Raw genomic sequence first — 24,088 nt, 5'->3', positions numbered from 1 at the left:
CCTCATTATGATGAAATGCAGGGGTGGGCAAGTACTGTCTGGTTCAATCTGCATCCACATATTTGTTATACAGATCAGGAAAGAAGGCTTTCATGGCTGGGATCTAATAGTTGTTGTGGGTTTTTCGGGCTCTTTGGCCATGTTCTGAAGGTTGTTCTTCCTGACGTTTTGCCAGTCTCTGTGGCCGGCATCTTCAGAGAACTGGAGTAGGAACTCTGTCCTCTGAAGATGCCAGCCACAGAGACTGGCAAAACGTCAGGAAGAACAACCTTTACAACCCACAACAACTATTAGATCAGGAAAGACCCAATGTACATTGCTTTGGGAATGGTCTGAACGTTTCCCCCCCCCTTTTGTATAGGAATTTCTATCTGTTTATAGATTTACAGATTGGGGAGGGGATTGCATATGTAGAGAACAGAGGGCTATGATTTGGGACACAAGATGCTATAAGTGTTTGCAGAGTGTAGTGGACCTCCTTAGTGGTAAGCATCCTTCAGTCTTGAGAGACTATGGTAATGTGTCTTGGAACAGCATCTAGTGTGGCTGAGAAGGCCAATTCGAGAGTGACAATCCCTTCCACACTGAAGACAAATACAATCTGTCCCCTGTCCAGCTTCCTGATTTTGCTGGTTTCGGGACTGCCTCTTTGCCTTGGCCTGCTGAATAAGTGCCTCTTCAAATTGGAAGAGGCCATGATACACCACCTGCCTCCAGGCTGAATGCTTAGATGTCAAGGTTTCCCATCTGCTGAGGTCCATTCCTAGGGCCTTCAGATCCTGCTTGCAGATATCCTTGTATCACTGCTGTGGTCTCCGTTTGGGGTGCTTTCCCTGCACTAATTCTCCATACAGGAGATCTTTTGGAATCCAATTATCAGCTATTCTCATGACATGCCCAAGCCAACGTAGACGTCGCTGTTTCAGTAATGTATACATGCTGAAAATTCTACTCTATTTGGAACTTTCTCCTGCCAGATGATATCAAAAATGCGTTGGAGACAAAACATATGGAACGTGTTCACCTTCCTCTCCTGCCATGCACAAAGGGGGCAGGACTTACTACAGTACAGGAGTGTGCTTAGGATCTTGGTATATGCTGTCAGCTTCTTACTGAGCCATACTCTCTTTGTGAGTCTAAAGAAATGGTAGCTGCTTTGCCAATGCGTTTATCCAGCTCGACATCTAGGGAGAGAATGTCAGAGATCATTGAGCCAAGGTACGCAAAGTAATGAACAACCTCCAATTCTTGTGTAGAGAAGTAATAGAAGGAGTTGAGTCCACGCCCTGAACAATCTTCAGGCTGACTGTTAGTCCAAAATCTTGGCAGGCCTTACTAAAACAATTCATAAGTTGTGGAGGTCTTCAGCAGAGTGGGCAACAATGGCTGCATCATTGGTGAAGAGTCCCGCATGCATTTCAACTGAACTTTGGTCTTCACTCTCAATCTAAAGAGATTAAAGAGCACTTCAACAGGGATGTTATCCTTCCCAGCTGCCTTGCCGGAGGTGAGGGAATCCAAGGGTGCTTTTATTTCTGCTAAGGTTGGTTCGCTGTTCAACTCTTCCAAGACAGGCAGGCACTCGATGTTATTTAATACCTCTTCAGTTACTACATTCTCTCTGGAATATAGCTCAGAGTAGTGCACCCAGCGTTCCATCTTCTGTGCTCGGTCCTGGATGATCACGCCTGTAGCAGTCTTCAAAGGAGCAACCTCTGTATTGTACCAAAAGCCTTCTTGATACCATCGCAGTGGACCTCCACTGTGCACACAAAGCCCCTACAAACTCCCCCTTTTACTCTTTCCTGGGAGCCATGTACTATATTTCTTGCCTAGCTCCTGCCCTCCATAAGTCCACCTCAAACCAGGCATTATGATATGTATATAAGATGACAGAAAAAGATTGGGAAGAAAGAAGGAAAATCCCTAGCACAACTTTGACCAATCCAGTCAACGACTACACAAGACTGTCAATCATCTTTCTCTGACACACACACTCTTCCAAGTATAGTGAAGACTCGGTGTAGTAGAACATGGTAAGTCTAATAAACATATGGTACCCTTCCTTTGCCATATCTGGATGTGAAATGGCTGCTTGGCTAGAATACATTTTTATTTTCTTTCTTTCTTTAAAATATTTGTGCCTTATCGTTCTTCCAGAAAGCAGCCAAAGTGGTTCACTCTATAAAAAATAAACAGTTTTAGAACCTCTTCTTAGTCAGCTAGTTACTGAGGGAAGAGAAAGGACTTTGCCTGCATGTGGAAGGGCAGCAAAATTGTGGCCAGCATGGGAGGGAGTTCCAGAGTAACAGAGAAGGTCTTGGGGGACTCTGGTGATTAATTGGTTTCCAGTTATCAATCTCCTTCTACTTTGGTGCTTTCCCCTTTTGCTGTAGCAACTGGTGCCAAGTTGTCCCTTTCACGAATTTTAGAATTTTTAACCTCCTAAACACTGGAGCAAATTCCTTTGATTCACTTTTCTGTCAATGAGACTCATTAATTCACTAGGCCTCACTTTTGTATAAATTAGCACTAGGGATGGGCATGAAGGGAACAGGGCGCTGAGATACAGATCAGCTGTGTGGCGATTGGCTGAACTAGCAGTTCATGGGCATCTCTAACTGGCAGTATAAAGTACCAGTACTGAAAGAGCAAAATGGAAGTTCTTCAAAAGTAAGATACTTCATAATTCAAGACAGTGGTGGCAGGCTCTGATCTTAGACCATCCCACTACCTTTGGCTGAAAAGGAAAAGGTATATCAGAGCATTCCATTAATGTGTTTCAAGCATTCAAAAGAACACTGAAGGTCCTCCATTTTTGGCTACTCTGTACCATGCTGCCGGGGGGAAAGGGCTATGCTAGGGACCAGGAAAGAGTAACAGGAGAAACCAGAAAAATCTGCAATAGCTGAACATGCCCTGAAACAAACTGGACATGAAATTCTATTTCAAAATACTGAAACACTGGACAACACCAGCAATCATTACGTCAGACTGCACAGGGAAGCCATTGAAATCCATAAGCACCAGCACAGTTTCAACAAAAAAGAGGAAAGTATGAAGCTCAACAAAACTTGGCTCCCAGCTCTCAAAAATACAGTGTGCAAAAGGTCAACAAACTCTACCCAGCTACAAAGACAGGGGATCACTACACACAAAAGACCAGCTAATGACACCCATCAACCACAGGAACAGAAAATCTCTTCTCCTTAGCACAACAATACACCCACAACAATACACACTAATCACTCATCCACAGTAAAAGACAAAAGCCTATATCACAGCCATAAATACTGCACTCCCAAGCCAACTACACCAGAGCACAGGTTGCTGTCCTCTGAAGATGCCGGCCACAGAGACTGGCGAAACGTTAGGAAGAACAACCTTCAGAACACGGCCAAAGAGCCCAAAAAACCCAGAACAACCAGTAACAGGAGATATTATTTCTTTTGAGGATTACCAGCATAATTTTCTGCCAAGGATTATAGGGGTTGTAATTATAACTCACATGGTCTGTTGTGCAAAAAGATACTGGCAGCATCATCATGTAGGATAATGTTCCTTCAGATAGCATGGGCAGTGGTCAAGCTGGTTAGAGACTCTGGGAGCTACACTACTACTTCTACTACTACAAAAATGTTCCTCCAGACTCTGTTTACAAGTTCCCGTATCTGTTCTAATCCTATCAGTAGTTGGATAGTAATCTGTCAGTATTAGTTGTTCCTAAGTATACTTTTCAGTCTTAATTTTATTCTATTCCCTCTCTATGCATTTTATTTTCAAATTTCCATGAAAATTTGCTTGCATGTGTGTACTGATATATAATTTTTTCTATGCAGTTTTGTCCATATACAAATATTGGATATTGTTGTTTCTTCTTCCCCTGCCCAAGTCTCCTTTTTTGCTGGGGTTATAGTGGGCAGCAGGCAGACACTTAAGATCTTTGAATAATATTTAAAAAGGAGTAAAGAAAGTAGAATCAATTGTTACTGTCATCATCTGTCTGCTGTGATACTTTGTGTGACCCAGGTAGACTCTATGTTCTCAGTATACACCGTCTGAAGAAGTGTTATCCCTTATGTGAACCAACTCAGGACTTGATATCTTTGGAGAAAATATTTCTCTCAGTCACAGGAATGTGTATGGCAGAGGGCCTTCTTGGTGGCTGCTCCAAAGCTGTGGAATTTCCTTCTCAAAACAGCTAGGCTGGTCCCTCCCTACTGTCCATCCATTGGTGGGCAGAGGCTTTCTTTAAAAATTTAGACAGGACTTTGGCCATCCTGTAGCAATTGAATAAGTCTTTTAAAGGTGGACATTGTAGATGCCCCCTTTCTTGAGCTTTTAAATGGTTTCTTGACTGTTTCTTGAAAATGTATTTGTTTTTACTATTATAACATGTAAAGTCTGTTGCCTAGCACAGTAAGTTGCACTAGAGTAGGCCCACTGAATCACTGATTTGGCGAGTCAACTCTTCTGTAAATTCAGTTTATTTAAATGGGTATACTCTAGTTGCCACTTAGTACAAGAAACGAGGATTTCTGCCACTGTCTTTTTAGTTGTGTCTGTTTTAATTTGTGTTGTGAGGTGCATTGAGACACAGCAGGACACAAACTGAATACTGTTGTTATTTGTTTACATTGGAGCAGTGTGCATTGGATCGTCTTTAGGAAGTAATGACACATTCCACCTACTTATTATCTCAGATTCTGAAATACATATTCTTGGTCACACTAATTTTGAAGGTAAGTTTTATGTCAACACAAGACGAGTCTTTCTTGCCCACCCCTCTGGCCCAACTCCCACCTACCACTGATGTTCTTATGTCAGCAGGCAAAGATCTTCTTACACCTCAAAGAACATTTATTTTTATTTGACTTTTAATGTTGACTTTTATTGTTATTACACCACCCTGAGTCCCATTTTTTGGCAGAGAGGACATGGATAAGGTGGGACAGACAAAGTGCAATCTTGGGGCCACAATAATTTCTAATGTTGTGTGTACTGCTCCATCCCACACTCTCCTATTCTCCCCACTTGTTTTTGTCCTTAGTGAACAATAGGACATTGCAGCTCCTCAAAAAGCAGCAAAAAGTTGCAATCCACCCTATCAGCTGGTTGCAAGGGCCTCCAGAAAACCTATTTCTTAACATTATATATACCCACTTTCTAAAACCATATGTAGACTTCTGGCCACTTTGTGCTTTGTATTTTTTTTAGCACTTCATTTCTGGCTCATGCACTCCGTAGAGCAGGGGTCAGGAAACTTTTTTACCTTTTACCCCCCATAAAATTTATATACTCCAGCATTACCCCCTTGATATGAAAGGAAGGAAATCATACATTATTTGAATTCGAAATCTTATTGAATCTATTCAAAATTACTTTGAAAGCTTCAACTTGCTTGAAAACTTCAGGTTTTGGAGAAATGATGTTGCTTCATCTTGGATATGAGAGCATCAATACTGGGGCTCTGCTCATCCTCATTACCCCCAGGATTTTCATTTTTACCCCATTTGGGGTAATTTACCCCTGTTCCCTGACCACTGCCGTAGAGGATCCTGGGGCAGGAAACTAGCCCTTGGCTTTGCCAAGATTGCCCAGCCCTGGACCAAGAAAATCTGTGTTGAAATTCCTGCTTTGTTGAGGTTCTTGGCCTTGGGAATCTCAATACCTTGCAATCTAATCTATATCTCACAGGGTGCATCTATTGGGCACCCCCTCAGGTCCTTGTGATAAAAGCATGCTAACCACATCAAGAAGTTCCTCCTGCATTATTAAGTGACATTTTTTTTTCCAATGCTTGCAGCTCAGGATTGAGATTTGCATTTGTGTCAGTGATGGAAAGGCAGACTCCTCCTTCCCCCTCATGTGCCATGCAAGTGCTCCTGCTTAGAAAAGTGACATTCATAAGATAGGATGTTTTTTCATGTTTGGTAAATAGGAAAAAAAAAGTGACAGGTGGTGGGTGGGATTCTTTGTAATTATTCTTCACTCACAAATAAATTGGTGAGGAGGAACAGCTGAAATGAGGGACATGGCAGTCAGCTGAAGCTACATAGTGACAGCTCCCTCCCTCTCTTACCAGCATGTGACTGACTTGAGGCGGGTGGTGTGTGTGTGTGTGGGGGGGAAGGCACCACTAGCTGGATGGGAGACAGCAGGTTGAAGCTGCACACAAACCTTAAACCCAGCTCAGAAAGCAGCCAAAGAGCAGGAGGGATCCAGAGTTTTCTTCAGGCTCTCCCTGTGGGTCTGGCTGTTTCCTCTCACTAAGAGCACAACAAGAGCACCAGCCGCACTGGAAGGACCAGTAACAGCTGCCATGAAGGCAGCTCTGAAGGTACTGCTGAGCAAACAGAAGTTAGGGGAGCTTGGCTGATTCCCGTTTTCTTTTTCACTGAGAGAAAACTGAGAACCTGGAAAAGAAAGGCAGAGATGAGGGGTGTTGGGTTTTCTAAACAGAACAAGAAAGAACATTCAGACAGTGTGGCATAAAGACTTGGGGACGAAGAAGAGCAGGATAAAGAATAGGAAGAAATGGTAAAATAGTTAACTGGATGGAAGGAGATGAACGAAATAAGTGATGCAAATATTTAATTTTGTTCCACCTTTGCAATTTTCTGGTGGTTTTCCTCTGTATCTGTTTTTATCGGTTTTTATCTGTAACTTGTTTTAATCCCTACTGAGAACTGGTTTAAATCCCAACCCAGGGAGAAAGGTGAGAGATTAGTCATGGAAAGAAAGAAAGAAAGAAAGAAAGAAAGAAAGAAAGAAAGAAAGAAAGAAAGAAAGAAAGAAAGAAAGAAAGAAAGAAAGTTAGTTAGTTAGTTAGTTAGTTAAATGAACAGGTTAGCAGTCAATGGTAGGGTTGCCAACTGATTCCTCTGGGTTTCAGTGCGGTAGTTGAGTGGCGAACAGAAGTCCAACAGGTGAGGCTTTCCTCGTTACTGTGCCTGCCTAATGGAGCCAAAACTTCGTTCGTTGCGCTTGGCTCGCATGCGTTTTCTCGAAAGCAGAAGAGCCCTGCAGGCGGGTGTGGGTGGCAACCAGACCCAATATCGGGATAACAGGCAGCGGCACTATTTTGGCACCCACGTTCGGGACGGTTCCCTTCAACCCATGCACCTCGATCTGCTCGCTTCCTGAGGAATCCAGTCCGCGGTGCGAAGGGTAAGGGCAGTGACCGCCGCGGAGGCGAAAGGGAACTGAGGCCGGGCAACCCTTTGGCTACCTGGCAGGACGGGGCCCGCCCCGGTGGATTTGGGCCACTGCCCCACCCTGGTGCCCCGCCACTCGGGCGCCTGCTGAGCCGCCGCCGCCGCCGCCGCCGCTGTTGCTGCTGCTCCCGAGGCCGCCGGGTGGCAGCTCTGGCGCCTCCGGCTCCTTTCCCGCCCTTCCTCCTTTCTCTCTCTCTCTCAGAGCGCGCTTGACCGCCCAGTGGCCGCGGCCGCCTCCCGCCCGCCGCGCTGGGAACAGCCGCCGCCGCCGCCGCAGCGGGAGGAGCAGCCGAGGCGGTCCAATCCCGTCCCGACCCCCGCCACGCCTGGCCTCTGTGCCGCGGGGTGCCGTCTTCCGAGGCACCCTCGCCTGCTTTCCTTTCCACACAACACTGTCCTGCCCCCCCCCCGTTCCCCTCGCCGTGGCTCTCTCCTCAGCCGAGCTACGGGAAGGGGGGGAACCTCGGCAGACAGCTTTGGCCAACTCCTCCTGACCCGGCTGCTCTCTCTCTCTCTCTCTCTCTCTCTCTCTCTCAATTTCAATCTCAATTCTTCTCTCTCTCTCTCTCCCCCCCCCCCCACCATCCCGGCCCGCTTCGGAAAGTTGTCCATGAGCGCCCCGCCGGTCATTCGGCCGCCCAGCCCTTTGCCGCCAGGCAGCAGCGGCGGCGGCGGCATCTCCTTCCACCTCCAGATCGGCCTGAGCCGGGAGCCGGTCCTCTTGCTGCAGGACTCTTCGGGAGAGTTCAGTCTGGCCCACGTCCGGGAAATGGCTTGCTCCATCGTCGATCAGAAGGTAGGTAGGATCCCTCGTTTTCTCACCTACTCGGCTTGGTGTGTTCTTTACTTTCTTCTTCTTCTTTCAAATCCTGGGTCCAGTGGGTATCGAGTGCCTCTGAGCGTGTGAAGAGTGCCGCCTTTATCTTCTTCTGGAGTAACTGGAGCCGGATAGCCCCGTTTGGGAGAAAGGGTCGAAAATGTTCCGAATAGAAGCCCGAAATTGCAGGCAAGGTCCGAGCCCTGGGATTTCTAAATTGATAACTTGATCTCCCACTCACCCACTCCCTTTTTCTTACAGATCGTAGGAATTCTGCAGCACCGTGTGTGTGTTTCAATGCAGTGTAATAGAGCTCTTTGTGGGTTTTCCCCCCTTCCAGTTACTCCTTCTGTGCTTCATTCTCCTCCATCTCATTCCGTTATGCGCTCCCAGCGATCGTTGTTTACTCTGTTCAGGGCTGCGATTGCCACGCGTGGAAAAAGAAAGTCCCCCCCTCTCCCTCCCTCCCTCCCTAACTGGCTTTCACCCTTCCCCTCCCTCTCTCCCCTCCAGCAGGGACGCTCCCTACCCGGTTTTCCTTCCCATGCCATGTTGTAAAAGAGTGACCGGGGAGGGTGGAAAGAAGAGGGGAGGTGGGGGCTTCACTCGGCAGCAGCTGTCAAAATAATGACTCGGCCCTGCACTACCCGCTGGGAAAGAAAAGTTTCCACTTTGCAAGCCAGAAAGCAAAACAAGGCGGCACGCTTGGGTAGACCAGGAGATCACGCCAGCGCAACCTGATGCCGGTGGGCGGCTGCAGTCTGGGGCACATGGGATGCCAGCTCAGGACCTTTCAGAGGGAAGCCTTCCCACCCCACCCGACTGACAGAGTCCAATAGGAAGACTGAGCCCCAAACTGATAGGGGAGGAGGAGTTCCCAAGGAACTGCCTAGTAAAACTAGTTCCTGGCATACTTTCTTAGAAGGAAGCCCCGCAGGGCTCCAAGATTTCCTCCCACAAAAGGATTGTAGCCTTACAGGCGTGATCTTAGATATACTGACCTGAAAGTGTCCCCCACTGAGTTCTACTGGATGGTTTCCGAGGTAAGTATGCAACATGCTATAAGGCATGCTCAAGTTTCAGCAAAAGCTTTGCAGTAGTTTTGAGAGATGGAATTACACTTTTAATTGCAGGCAGCAATCTGGTGGACTTGCCTAGGAAATTGTCCATAAAGTAAAAGTGTAGGCGCTACCTCATAGCACTTAAAGCACTCCGTGGGCGATTTCAATTGAATTATGCAGGCTACACATTGCCCCCTCCCCCGAGGTAGGTACTCAATTTACTGACCTTGGAAGGATGAAGGCTGAGTGAACCTCAAGGTGGCTACCTGGGATTGAACCCAGGTTGTGAGCAGAACTTTAGCAGTTTAACCACTGTGCCACAAGGCTTCATATTGTACTTTAAAACTTCTCCTTCACACTTCTTCAGATGCATTCATTTGGAAAAGCGGGTTACAGTCCATGAAGCCAAATACCAGATACTTATCTTTAAGATGTAATGAAACATTACCTTAAGAGACTACAAACTAACACAGCTACTGCTCTTGAAATAATAATAACGCTTAGGTAAAAATCAATTAGAACACTTCTGTAAGAAAGGAATACCAGCATCCAATCATTTTCTCCCTTCCTGATTTATGCTGAGGGTTTGCTAAGCCTTTGCTTTGTATTTGTTGTTCCCACTTGTGTGCCTCACATGTGGTTCCCAGCTGGTTCCCAGCTTGGTCCAGAACTAAGACCTTCTTATCTTAGGAGTAGAGCAGTACCGTTTTCTCTTTTGAAAGACATCTGGTGGTCGCACAGGAAGCACATCTGACTGCTGAAGTGTGAAGAAGCTCTTAAGAAACCAAGTGGCTCATGAAAACAACTAGTTCTCTAAATAGGTGAAATGGACTGAGAAAGTAGGAACTGATGATGTAGGCTTTTGGCTAGGAAGGTAAGCTTATTCCTTACCATCCTGGGATTCAGATCAAATGCCAGATCAGACCAGACTTAATAGGAACTACAAATTTACTGTTGACCAGTTCCCACTGCTTTCTGTAGGCCTACTCTAGGCAAGATTAAAAATGGATTCAGCTTTTGGTAATAGCCATCATTTGTCTCCCACGTGGCTCAGCTTCTTCCTCCATGAATTTTGCTCTTTCATCCCCAATTTTGGCAAGACAGGGTGATGCCAAAGCAGTACAGTGCTGAAGACCTGGTTTTCAAAATGGTTTTGGGTGGATAGGATTCTTTGGTCAACTGTTTAAGGACAGTATATATTACAGATGATCCATTGCTAAAAGAGAAAAGTCCTTTAAAGGTTGATATATCTGTGATAATGTGCAAGTGTCACAGTAATCGTCTGAAGTTTGTAAATTTGCCCATTTTGTTTTGTAACAGATAATGTGAAAAACTGCTAATTGGCTAAGGCAATATTCAGCCTTATGTTACTTGTGGCGATATACTTGCATTAAATGTAATTATGATGGTAGTATCCTATTTCTCTTTAATGGATTTATTTATTGGTTGTGCTTGGAGGCATAGTAGGATAACAAGGAGTTCAGGGCGGCGTTTTAACCTCTTAATAGCAATGTGATTATGCTGAGTGGAAGTGCTTTGCTCAAGGCCATGGACTGACCTTCATGGGTGAGTGAGTATTCAAACAGGGATTTCCCCCTTCAAAACCTGAGGCTTGGTATAAGTGTGCCCAACTGGCTCTGAATGCATGCGTGAGATGGGAGGTGGGTGGCTGTTGCTCTTGGTACCATGTGGTTATGGTTGTTGTGGTCATACTACTAGGAGAATTCTGAGAATTACAGTCCAAAAAAGGAATCTGTCCAGGCTTTGGTATGAAGCTATATTGTGGTCTGTAACTTTTGGTATGTATGATGAGGGGTGTAAACCTCTCAATGCACTGCTTTAGGACAGCAGAGGAATGCACATCCTGGAAGGAAGACCATCAAGTAAACACTGATGTGAGACTGCAGGATTGTGGGAGGGATGATAATGGCAAAAGAGATGCATATACTACCATTTTTAGACCCTCTGTTAACATTGCATTTTCTCATTGACAAAGCATGTCCATTCTGCACACAGGAAAAAAAAAAAGGGAAGACACAGCAACACAAGTGCTCTTTATCTGAGGAAATATGTGTTGGTCTCTCACCATAAAAGGCATGACAACTGCACATCTATTGTGTTGCTGGTTTTTAAAAAGAAATTACCTGGAAATTTCTAAGACGCTAAAATATCTTGCATCATAATGGAGTAAGGAAATTGTATGATGCCTGTTAGAAGTTTTAATGGTGTCTTAACAGCATGAAATCCCATAGGTCAGCATGTACTATGAACAGAGACATTTCTTGATCTAGCCTTTTCCATCTCTGAGGGGAGAAGTGGAAGTTCCTAATGCTTTGGGCAACTTTGATGTAAACATGTGTAGTAGGGAAGGGGTGTGGAGAACATCTGTTGCCCCCAGCAACACAGAGATGTTTCTGTTGATTAAAGGATGGTGACTGAGAGATATTAAGCCCTGAACAACAAATAGCAGGAGTGCAGGTGTGGACCTAGTCTTTTCTTACTGCCCTTTCCTACCAATTGAAAAGATTTCACCTGTTATTTCACAGGATGGGTGAGCTTGGGTACATTTTTGGCAGCTGGGGCAAAACGTCACCTATAAGGCAGTACATGTGGAGGCAAACCCTCATTGCAGTGGTGCAATGACAAACTGCTGAAGTGCAGATTGTGGAGGCAGCTGTGTGGAGCTGTAGCATCTTACTGGTTCTGCTGGTTTTCATCTCTAGAGCGAACCAATCTTTTGTAAAGCTAATGGACCCAAGGTAAAGGACCTAGGTAATGATGCAGAGTTTAAACTGCAGTACTTCAGCCAAGCCTCTGCTCATGACTTGAGTTCAATCCTGATAGGTTCAGGTAACTGCCTCAAGATTGACCGTGACTTCCATCCTCCCGAGAAATTGGTAAAATGAGTACCCAGTTCACTGAGAGGCAAAGTATTCCTTACATAACTATGTTGTAAACTGTCCAAAGAGTGTTCCAGCACCATGGAATTGGATATAAGCCACCACCACCATGGATCTTAATTGAGACTCCTCAACTGTTTTCACATTTGTTGTTTAGTTGTTTAGTCGTGTCCGACTCTTTGTAACCCAATGGACCAGAGCACGCAAGGCCCTCCTGTCTTCCATTGCCTTCTGAACTTGGGTCAAATTCACGTTGGTAGCTTCAATGACACTGTCCAACCATCTTGTCCTCTGCCATCCCCTTCTCCTCTTGCCTTCACACTTTCCCAACATCAGCATCTTTTCCAGGGAGTCTTCTCTTCTCATCAGATGGCCAAAGTATTGGAGCCTCAGCTTCAGGATCTGTCCTTCCAGTGAACACTCACAGTTGATTTCCTTCAAAATTGATAGGTTTGTTCTCCTTGCAGTCCAGGGGACTCTCAAGATTCTCCTCTAGCACCACAAATCAAAAGCATCAATTCTTCGGTGGTCAGACTTCCTTATCATCCAGCTCTCACTTCCATACATCACTACTGGAAAAGCCATAGCTTTGACTATGTGGACCTTTGTCGGCAAAGTGATGTCTCTGCTTTTTAAGATGCTGTCTACGTTTGTTCTTGCTTTCCTCCCAAGAAGCAGAAGTTTTTTAATTTCGTGGCTGCTGTCACCATCTGCAATGATCATGGAGCCCAGGAAGGTAAACACTGTCACTGCCTCCATATCTTTCCCTTCTATTTGCCAGGAGGTGATGGGGCCTGTGGTCATGATCTTAGTTTTTTTCATGTTAAGCTTCAGACCATTTTTTGCGCTCTCCTCTTTCACTCTCATTAAGAGGTTCTTTAATTCCTCCTCAATTTCTGCCATCAGAGTGGTACCATCTGTATAACTGAGGTTGTTGATATTTCTTCCAGCAATCTTAATTCCGGTTTGGGATTCATCCAGTCCAGCCTTTCGCATGATGTATTCTGCATATGTTAAATAAACTGCCTTGTCGTACTCCTTTCCCAGTTGTGAACCAATCACTTGTTCCATATCCAGTTCTAACTGTTGCTTCCTGTCCCACGTATAGGTTTCTCAGTAGATAGATAAGGTGGTCAGGCACTCCCATTTCTTCAAGGACTTGCCATAGTTTGTTGTGGTCCAGAGAGTCAAAGGCTTTTGCATAGTCAATGAAGCAGAAGTAGATGTTTTTCTGGAACTCTCTGGCTTTCCCCATAATTCAGCGCATGTTAGCAATTTGGCCTCTAGTTTTTGCATTACAACAGGCATAGTTTCAATATGCAGTTGCTGGAAAATGCAATCTCCTCCAACAATCACACTAGACTGCAGTATATTCTGAGGGAACAGGGACGCTTGAACAGGATGGCATGTGGCATCATGGTCCTTGCGAATCTTGACTGCAGCACACTACTCCCTAGCTCCCTTTCCTGGACATATTCTGATCACAGGGAACTTGGGAAGTGATAGGAACAGACAATAATTATTTGTTTTTAAATGTGGGTGTTCGCTGCATGATATTCTTGGCTTTATAGTATTGAGAGTGTCTTTCATAGGGACCGTTTCAGCAGTTATTGGTTTTCTAATATTTTGGGATGATGCAAAGCCTAATTCTACCGTCTTAGTTGGCCACTTTTGAAAGTCTATCTTAGTTTACAGATTCTTAATTTGTAGAGAAAACCATTGATCTCCCTTAGGGATGTCACAGATGACCCATGTGGACCGATTTCCAGGAGACAAGGCACACAAAGCTATTGCAAACCGTCCCCCCAATATTATAGGCCTGCTTGCATGAAGTGAGATATCATCCACAGAAGCTTTTGCCATTAAAAAAGAGGTCATGCGCTAATAAACCTTCCTCTTTAAGGTGTCAGACGACTCTGAGCCCTCTTTCTTTGTGTTCTACATTTTTTTCTTTTTTGTAGCCAACAGTGATAACAACTGAATTATGACTCCTCCAGTGATGCTTTTGAGTTTGTATTAGGTATGATGGTAATAATTTATTGGAACTAAGTTACCAATTCCATTGGTGATTAATAAACAAAAGCAATGGAACAAGTCCCAGCATTTCTTTTCAAAATTTCATTTTTGTCCAACAGACAGAAATAATTTGGAACAATGTTCTATGTCACTGTCCAGCATCTAGGTTATACCTTTTGAATGTGCAAGAGGTTTACCTAGGGCCAATCCCTAATGCCAGAATCTTGGGCTGTGGTCTGTCATCAACAAAACAGTTTATTATCCTTTGGGTTTCTTTACCTTTTCTCTTTGTCTCCTCCTTTTCTTTTTAGTCAGTCTTTTTAGGTCATCTTAGTGGAATGGTGCAGTAGCATGAATGCATTTGAAGAGGCAGAAAGGGTGACTTTTTCCTGCTTCCAGGAGGTAAAATGATAGGGGATTGGAGAAGGGCAGGTAAACAGGCGGGTCTCGTGTTCTGACACCTGCAGTGTGCCCAGCAAGCATTTTGATGCTTATGAAAAGCCTTCTCTTGAGGGACAAATTGAGCTTGGCTCAAATGGCTGTGATGATAAAGTGTGTCAGGGTCCAGGCTGCCCAAGACAAAAAGGAAGTGAAGGTAGGCAGGAGTCTTTCAAAAAGGCTGGTGCTAAATTTCAGCCTGGGGAATTGGCAGGTGACCTCTGTGCATAATGAGGGTAATCGGAGCGCACTTGGTTACAGCCTGGACTCTCTAGTTATAGAAGTGCTTCATACAAAGATGTAGCAAACGCTGGACAGAAATTGTTAACTGCCTTGGATATAAAGTCACCATTTTTTTCCCCTAAGTTGCTTAAGTCTTGTCTCTTGATCTGAGGGTGGGCAAGCGGGGGATCTGTAATGGACTGACTGTGGAAGGGATGACTCTGAAATCTACAAAATGTTACTAAATATGCAACTTTACTTTTTGGTTATAGTGTTATTTTTCACACACTGTTAATAGAGTAAATGTGCTAAAATCTGTGTTTGTGCTTGTTAGAACGCTGCCTTTGAAAATGGGAAAGTAATTTTTAAAAAATACGAGATCTGCATAATGACTGTTGTTTTAAACATACTTTTCTTATACATGGATGTGTTGGATTTTGTTGTTGTGTTTATTCAAAATTTTGAAAATAATTTTATCTGCCAGTTTGAGAATTGCTAGTTTGAAAATTATTGTGTATGTTTTTAGAGACATTATCTAAATTTGTATATGCTGGTAGGAGTATACTTCTCTTCCTTGTTCGGTATTTTAAAATTCAAACTGGTATTTCTAAAGAGAATGATCACTGAAATGTTTAACATCTTTATTTGTTAATAATTTACTGCATTTCCAACAATTCAAACAAATGCATTGATGTTATTGTGCTACTATATATCATTCTCCATACATTCTTCTATTTTCTAATAGGAACAATGCACTGTTTTTCTAATAAAGGTGCAATGCATTCCAAAGTAGAAAATAATCCTCCCACCTGTACTCATATTTCTCTCCCCCCCCCCAATTACCTAGATTCATTGCGGTCCAGCTTCAGGTGGATACTAGGTAAGGTTTTGGCTGCCCTGTTAGGCGACATGTGCAGGAATGGGATGGGGAAATGCAACTGCTGATTTTCCTGAAATGTTCAGTGTTTTTGAACAGTCAGTCACAGTATTCTTCTCAAATGCAGTGGGAACGTCCCATACTTTGGTGTGAGGCTCCAGAAGATTAATTTTTGGAGCCCTTAAGCAATCTGGATCCTTCTTTCTCTGTTAGGAAGTCCTTTCTAGGGCGCACACTTACATCAGTTTTGTTTAACACTTATATGTGAAGCTTTTTGTGAAGATGGAAGAAACCTCAGAGTGAATCCAACCAAACATGGGTTAGAGCTCATTTGAAAGCTTATTCCATGGCAGGCTGCAGCGTAGAAAGGATTCTTAGCTGCTGCTATTGCAGCTGGCCAGTCATCCAGTGGAGTTGTTTCAAGTGGTCAGAGGCTTAATACATGTCCCACCAAAAGAACAAAATGTTGAGCACTCAGCAACCTGTGGTGAGGATTTCACATGACACTTTGCAGGCAAAGTCACTCAGATTCACTCTGACGTGGATGCTGTAATTGATACAGGTCTGGTGGATACAACTGTGGCCCCTGCTTGTCGCATTACAATGGATACGTTTCAATTGGTGCAGCCTGATGATGTGAACAGGATTCTTGGAGAGGTGAATGTGTCCACATGTGTGCTGGATCCTTTCCCTTCCTGGCTTATAAAAACAGCCAGAGGGAGAATAGCCAAGTAGGTGCAGAGAGTGGTAAATTCCTTCTTGCAGCTGGTTTGGATCCCAGCGTGTTTAAAGGAGGCAGTAATAAGACCATTATTGAAAAAGCCCTCCCTGGATCCCAGTTTATTGGCCAGTCTCAAATATTCCATTTCTGGGCATGGTACTGGAGCCTGTGGTGGTTTCTAAGCTCCAGGGATTCCTGGAGGAAGTGAATTATCTAGACACATTTCAATGTGGCTTCAGGCCTGGTTATGGGACTGAGAGAGCATTGGTTATAATGCTGGATGACTTATGCTGGGAATGGGACAGGGGGAGTGTGTCCCTGTTGGTTCTGTTGGACCTCTCAGCAGGTTTTGATGCCATGGACTATGGTGTCCTTCTGGGCCGTCTCTCGGGGATGGGACTTGGAGGTACTGTTTTACAGTGGCTCCAGTCCTTCCTGGAAGGAAGAACACAGAAGGTGGTGCTGGAGAGTGTGCTCCTGTTCAACACTCTGGCCATTGGTCTGTGGCATCAAGACCAATGGGTTCTGCTTTGTCACTCATGCCTTTTATTATCTACATGAAACTGCTGGGAGAGGTTCTCCAGAGTTTTGAGGTTTGGTATCATCAGTGTGCTGATGACACCCAACTCTATCTCTCCTTCCTGTCCAATTCTAAGGAAGCTGTCTCAGTTCTAAACTAGCGCCTGATGTCTGTAATGGGCTGGATGATGGCAAACAAACTCAAACTTAGTCCAGACAAGATAGAGGTGTTCCTGCTCAATTGGAAGGCATATGGAAGGGGTTACACTCCCCTTAAACACTCAGGTTTGCAGCTTGGGGGTACTTCTGGATTCATCCCTGAGCTTGGATGCCCAGGTTTCAGCAGTGGCCAGGAGTGCTTTTGCACAGTTAAAACACCTGCCATCATCTGTGACCATTCTTTGAGATGTTTGATTTGGCTACAGTGATGCATGCCTTAGTTACATCTTACTTGGATTACTACAGTGCACTCTATGTGGGGCTACCTTTGAAGATGGTTCAAAAACTTCACCTGGTTCAAAATGCAGCAGCCAAACTATTGGCTGGGATCAGTTATAGGGATCATATAACACCCCTGCTACAAAAACTGCACTAGCTACCAGTCTATTTCTGGGCCCAATGTAAAGTGCTGGTCATTACCTATAAGGCTCTATATGACTTTGGTCCAATTATTCGATTGTATTTAATTAGCATTTAGTTTAATTGTTCTTTAATGTTTAATTTATTATGTTTTTAATTCTGTTCTTTTAATATTGTGAGCCACCTTGGGAGAGAAAGGTGGACCTTAAATAAAACAAACAAATAAAATAAATCAATATTTTGAATTCTGGAATGGCTTGTCATCAGTACGTGGATGACACCCAATTGTGTACCTCTTGTCTTTCTGAACAAACAGTGCAATCTTTTATCCGGAAATGATAAAGGACTGGCTGAATTTATCAAATCTCTGTCCAGGCAAAAAGGTAGTGCTCATGGCAGGTGGTCCTAATTCTACCGGAGTGGTGGAAATTTTTCCAGGTTTCATACATATACACTGATTGGGTCCATGGCTTGGAAATACTGCTGAATATTATATTTTTCATGCATATGTGTACTGGGGCTGTTGCCAGACTTTACTTTCTCATGTTTTATTTATTTGCCAGCTTTGTCTCTTCTTAGAAAAGGGGGACCTAAACAGTTTGCTTCATGCCCTCCCTGCTAATCACAAATGTGCACGGACAGAAGCTTGAGATAGGATTGCAAATTAGCCTGCTTTCAGGATTGTGAAGTACTTTGGTTGGGTTTTTCTAACAGAATGGAAGAAATGGCCAATTGGGTGAGGAAGAGGATTGCTAATATGCATTTTAGAGGGACATAAAGTGATTTAGATTTATGAGTGGGAGCTGCAAGAGTTTTGCCCATGTCAGTTGCACAGATACTCAAAGTTCCTGGATGATGTACAGGCTTTTTGTGAAAATGAACAGTGACATGAGTTTTGTTAGGGTATTTCTCGGTGTCTTCTGGCATATCACATCATAAAACTGCTTATCTAAAATATGGTCTAAAGACACTTAGGACACCTAAGGTTAAGCCAACCTTCCCCAATTCCAGTTCTGTCTGGAATGCTCTAGGAAACCAGTGCAAAGGTCCAAGTGGTGTTGCAATCTTCTTATAGAAACGACATTTGGAAGAGTACTTTGCTTTTCCCTCATCCAAAGCACCCATTATACCTGTATCATAACAACCCATGTGCTTTGCAAGCATGCACACCAAGGTCATTAAACTGCTGTCGGGGTTGTGAATAAAATATGGTTGTACTTATTCCCATTGGGAAGTCTCATACAGCACGTGCTCCCATTTACATTCTGAAACCACATTAACAGCAGTGATTGCAAGGTTTACCTGATTAGATTTAAACTGCAAAATTTTAAGAAAATAATAAAACCTGAAGCAAAAGATAATGAAAAAGCATCAAGGACAGAATTGCTTAATGTAAGTTGAATTGCTTGTCTTCCCACTTTTCATATATCCCACAGCAAGGCCATGTAGCTTGGAGACAAGCAGCCTCATTTTTCTTCAAAGTTTAGCCTGACTTATTCATTCTTATTATCTTATTGTGTTTTTTTTAACCTTGAAGGCAACAGTTACATCTGGTTTTGTCAGAAAGAGAGAAAAGTAAATAGGGCCCAGGGACCTGACAAAATTTGGGCTGAGGGACAATCAGGCCTTTGCGTATGTGGTTATAGCTGGCTGTTTGGGACTCACACACACAGACACACACAGAATTAGCTGGCCGCATCCCAGCTGGAGTCATTACCTGACTCGTTAGGCAGGCTTTCCTCCTTCTTCCTGAGTTCGAATAACCAAAACAAACACAGTGATGCAATTGTCCTTAATTGTATGTCTCTCTCCATTCTTCTATCTTTGATCAGGAGGCCTCCACCCTTTGGCCATAATACTAGAGTTGCCACTGAAGAACAGACTATGAAAAAGAAAAACAAAACAGAACAGAACCTCTTTAGGATGTTTATGTACTATACAGTCCATCTTAAAACAAAGTGTAAACTGGGGGTTGTATGAGTTCATGATTAAAGATCTTCCTCATGGTTGCTCCCATAGACCAGACATTGGATGTTTCTGGCTTCTCTTTGTCACACAACTGTGTCCATTGTTCAAATGTTTGGTGACAGGCTGCTACAACTATTTTAGTCCCTGGCACTTGGTTATTTGAATGCTGACAGCAGGGTGTATTTGGCACATTTCTTTGAGCCATATGGAGCAATTTGCTATGCTTTCTCTGATTGCGATGCCCATGCTTTTCCTTTTGGTATAAATGTAAATGAAAGAATGGGATTGTGTACATGACAATAATAACAATATGCTTAGAACTGCAGAGCTGGAAGCTATCCTATGGATCACTGAGACCAGCCCTTGTCAAGGAAGCACAGTGGGAATTAAACTCCCAGCCTCTGGGTCCACAGACAGATACTAAACCACTGAGCTATCCAACAGTTCAGTAGAGGGTCTTATTTAAATGTTGCAGCTATAGAGTTGGTGGGCTTTCTAAATTTGGCGGTTGTATGGGTAGCTTCTTTTTTGAATTAAAGAATCAAATGATGTCTGACCATACTTCTGTAGCCCTATCGAGTTTTTTAGAAATTGCATTTATACAACATTCCGCTTTCCAAAATGGCTCAAATCCTGATGAAATGGGATTACCTTCAATGCTGCCTTTCCTGTTCAGGATGGCATCGGTATCATAACCTGTGGATGAGCAATAGTCACGCCTATGCTGTTCTGTCGTCATCAAGTGAAGCTGTGTGTGGGTTTGACTGAATCTCTTGATCTACCCTCCCTTATAGAATTGTGGATAAGAATTGGAAACTACTTCAGATGCTTTGGTGGTGATGGGAGCTATACAAATGATTGAGAACAGTTCTTCTGTTCCTTAAGAAAATTCTTTGAAAAAAAAGTTTAAAAAGTGTTCAGGTATCTGTGCAAGAGATTCTTCATTTTCATTCATCATCTCAAGTACAGTATAGCAAATCGCCCAAGTGGCCTTGTAGTTGGAAAGGATTTTAAAAGCCTGTGACTTTATCCTCACTTGGAAAATATCTCATCAGGAAAAAGAGTGATTATACAGCAGCATACAAAGTTATACTTAGCAGACAATTAGTTTCAAATATTGCCTTTTTGTTTCACATTGTAAACAATAAAACTACTTTTTAAAGTAAAGAACAATGAAAAACATCCCATGCAACAAGTTGATACCTGTTTGCCAAGTAAGGAGGAAAAATGGATTTTTACAATTTTCAGTCAAAGTTCCAACTTCTTTTGTTTTCAGGCAGTTGTTCTGCTGTTTTAGTCACATTGTTGTAATGCAATAAAAAAACACCACATAATTATTTCAAGCAATCTAGCTTGTTCCCTCCATCTGGCTATTTCTCAAGAAAAACTTGTTCTGGACATGATGGTAGTAATTAATGGTTTGAGACATTTTTACTGCCATTTGCTAGAGACTAGGAAAATGAAATTAATAATGCAATTGCAAGTACTACAGGAAGAAGACCATGCCACTCCAATATAGGTATGTATATCTTTTCCACCATGGGGTAATCAACAGACTGAGGAGGGACAGCTTTTAGCAGCTCAAAGGGATGTCTTTTAAAGACCACAGAGGGGCTGACCTCTAGATCAGCGTTGGTAAATAACGCCACCATGTACCTCAGCCGTGGTGATTGTTATGTGTCAGTTGCCCAATACAACCCCTGGAACAATCAACAGAGAAGCTTGACCAAGAAGTTGTTATCGATTCCTCATTGAATCCTCATGACCTTGAGCAATATCAGTACCAAATGGATGTTTTACACAAAGGATCATGGTGCCTATTCAGTACGGAAAACTGTAGATATGATTTTAAATATTGCGAATAGCTGTAGTACTGGGGTGGGGAAGGCAAAGTAAATTCATGACCCTATAAAGCCCTAAACGGCTTGGCCCTAGCTACCTCAAAGACCATATCTCCCCATTATGAACCTGCTCAGGTTCTAAGATCATCAGCGGAGGCCTTTCTCTTAGTTCCACCTAAGTTCACATGTGCATTTGATGGGAACACAAGATAGGGCTCTCTCTATCACTACTCCAAGACATTGGAACTCCAACGAGGCCGATGCCACCGCTGGTGCCTCCAGCTCCAGAACCAGCACCAGTGGCTGCATTTGAATTTCCTGTGGAGGGCTGCAAGGAGCGCCAATCCGGCCTTGTTGGAGCTCGTTGGAAAGCGAGCGGCCAGAGAGAGCCCCCCGGCCATGGTCAGACTCCCAGGCTGTTACCACTGCCTCTGGCACGCACTCCCTCAAGCATGCGCCCATGCACAGAGATGGGGTGGGCACATGGGTGGGCAGGCGCTCCTGTGCATGCATGAAGTGGTGGGGGAACATACGCATGTACCTACGGCACATGCGCCCCCAAACACGCATGAGGGGCCACCCCACCTCCCTCAGAGGCTCTGTCGGTCCGCACTACAAAAAAGGTTGGGGAACGCTGCTTAATAATGCTTTCTCCTTGACAGGCACAATAATTTTACAGGATGGTGTTATAAAGGTTGTAAGATTAATTGTTAAGAAAAGAGAACAAGGAATCGTTGATTATAAAAGTATTTCATCTGTCAGACCTCTTCCAACTGTAAACAGCAGCAGATAAAAAGCATAATTATTTGGGCAACAAAGAGATAGCAACAATGCCTATAGATTCTTCTCATGGCAGACATTCTTTCCCACAAGGGAAAGTTTGTTTGTTTGTATGGAAACTTAAACAGATCTTAGTTCTTCCAGGTATATTTGTATAAATGCATTGTATACATTTTAAAATTATAAAAAATTATAGCTGTACAATGAGAAAAAAGTATTTCCAGTCTCATTTTAAAATGCAAAGGATGTAGTTTATAGCCCACCGAGTCCAGCATTTGTCAAGGAGGGAAATCAAACTCCCAGCTTGTCAATTCTGAGTAACTGAGCTGATTTTTATACATTTTTTTGTAGTGATGTCACTTATGACTTGTCTGTCTCCAATCAGTTCTAATTAAACATTCCCTTCTAGCACTTGGCTGTTATTTACATAACCCACTCAACTATTGCTGTCAATGACCTTCTAACTATCTTCTCACAGGCAGTGCAAATGATCAATTACATTTAGTGTGATTGCGCTTACAGAGTAGAGAACAACAAACTTATCTTTCTGTGGGCCTAGTGAGTATGACCTCAGCAAAATTTTATACTTTGTTATCCAGGCGGGTTATGATTGTTGGACCTAAAACATAGTTTTAAATCCAGTCCACACAAACACCTCATCTCACAGTGATTCTGAAAGTAAGAACATGGGAATAAAAGCATGAAAAGCTTTTCCAAGAATAGCAAAAGTATAGTCACTTGCTTTTATACCAGATAGTGGTAATGAGAACTTGTCTCCAAGTAATTTTGATAGTATAAATACAAATGCTTACATTTGCTATGTGTTGGCACAAAGAAGCATACTTATTTTACTTGTAATGAGAAAAATTGAAGTGTTCAGAATTTCTCATACAAAAACTCAAATACATTGCTTCTGTCTTTTCAGCCCATTTCTGACTGAAACTGCACAGTAATTACCTGCAGGGATTAATTACACCAAGCACATGATTTCATCCAGTAGGCCAGTTAGTGTGAGTTCATACTAGTTAATAACAATTAGTAATATATTCATGCAATTTTGGGTTACCTGATTTGTCTGTTTGCTGAATAAAGTAAAACATTTAAAGTCCTTTTGCCTTGTAACTGTAGCAGTGTTTCTGTTGGTCTTATTGCAGCCTTACATGCAGTATTTAGTAGGTATGGCTGTGAGGGACCTTTCTGGCCTGGAGTGACTGTTGATCTATCCAGCATTAGCCAAGATTTCCTACCCTGCCTCTGAATTCAAGGAGAGCCCCAACTCTCTGCTTTGTCTTTTTCTTTCTCTTTTGTCGGTTGCAGTCAGGCACGGTTGAGGCCTGTTGCTGCAGGCAGCCATGTTTTGCGAATTTGCTGTTTGATCTGTTCAGAATTGTAAGTAAAGAAAATGGTTTTTATTCTTTCTGCTTCAAATGACTCCGAGTGAGTTATTGAGACTGTATATGCCAGTTAATGAGAAGAAAGGGGGTGGACAGCTTTGGGGAACTTAAAAATCATATTATGGTACCAAATGATATATTCAATAAAATAGAGTGGCTAATTCTGAAGCTAATTCTGCTCTTTGAGCCCGTGCACTTCTGCTGCATAGCTAAGAGAATTTAAGCAAAATACCAAAACTCTGCAACTGTTCTCTAGATTTGTTTTGGTTTCAGCGGAGCTTCTAGTGTTGTTTTATCTCACAGCTGAGAATGATGTCACCAGATAAACAAAAACAAAGGAAATTCCCATGGTTTCACTTTTTACATATTGGGAAAGACAACCTGTTTGATAAAACAGCTTTTCTTTCTTCAACAAGTAATTCTTTGATTCCTGCTTTCCCTTTCCACTTTTTGCAAAGAAAGTGGAGGGGGAAAGCAGGAATTGTCAAAGTGATTCATCAAAGCGATTCCTGCTTTCCCCCTCCGCTTTCTTCTGAAGCAAGTTAAAGTGGAGGGGGAAAGGACTTTGGTTGTTGTGGATATTTTGGGCTCTTTGGCTGTGTTCTGAAGGTTGTTCTTCCTAACATTTCGCCAGTCTCTGTGGCCAGCGTCTTCAGAGGACAGGGGTAGCACTCTGGAGGGGTAGCAACCAGAGCACAGAGTGCTACCCCTGTCCTCTGAAGATGCCGTCCACAGAGA

General features: G+C 43.3%; 1 protein-coding gene across 2 annotated transcripts in view; it reads left to right on the top strand.

Moving 5' to 3' along the window:
- The first annotated feature begins 6,191 nt into the window (after positions 1 to 6,191).
- Positions 6,192 to 24,088, top strand: part of PRKD1 (protein kinase D1) — a 132,414-nt gene continuing 114,517 nt past the window's right edge. The window contains exons 1-2 of one of the 2 annotated variants that reach the window (XM_072986321.2): positions 6,192 to 6,340; positions 7,822 to 8,013. In XM_072986321.2, the coding sequence (XP_072842422.2) occupies positions 6,323 to 6,340; positions 7,822 to 8,013 (210 nt within the window). In that variant the 5' untranslated portion in view covers positions 6,192 to 6,322. Of the gene's footprint in view, positions 6,341 to 7,393; positions 8,014 to 24,088 lie in introns of those variants that run through there. The other variant, XM_072986322.2, reaches the window with a different exon arrangement.

The sequence above is a fragment of the Pogona vitticeps genome, chromosome 1, assembly GCF_051106095.1.
Source record: "Pogona vitticeps strain Pit_001003342236 chromosome 1, PviZW2.1, whole genome shotgun sequence".
Classification (NCBI taxonomy): Eukaryota; Metazoa; Chordata; class Lepidosauria; order Squamata; family Agamidae; genus Pogona; species Pogona vitticeps.
The sequence above is the reverse complement of the archived record's forward strand: the minus strand, read 5'-3'. Positions and strand labels throughout refer to the sequence as shown.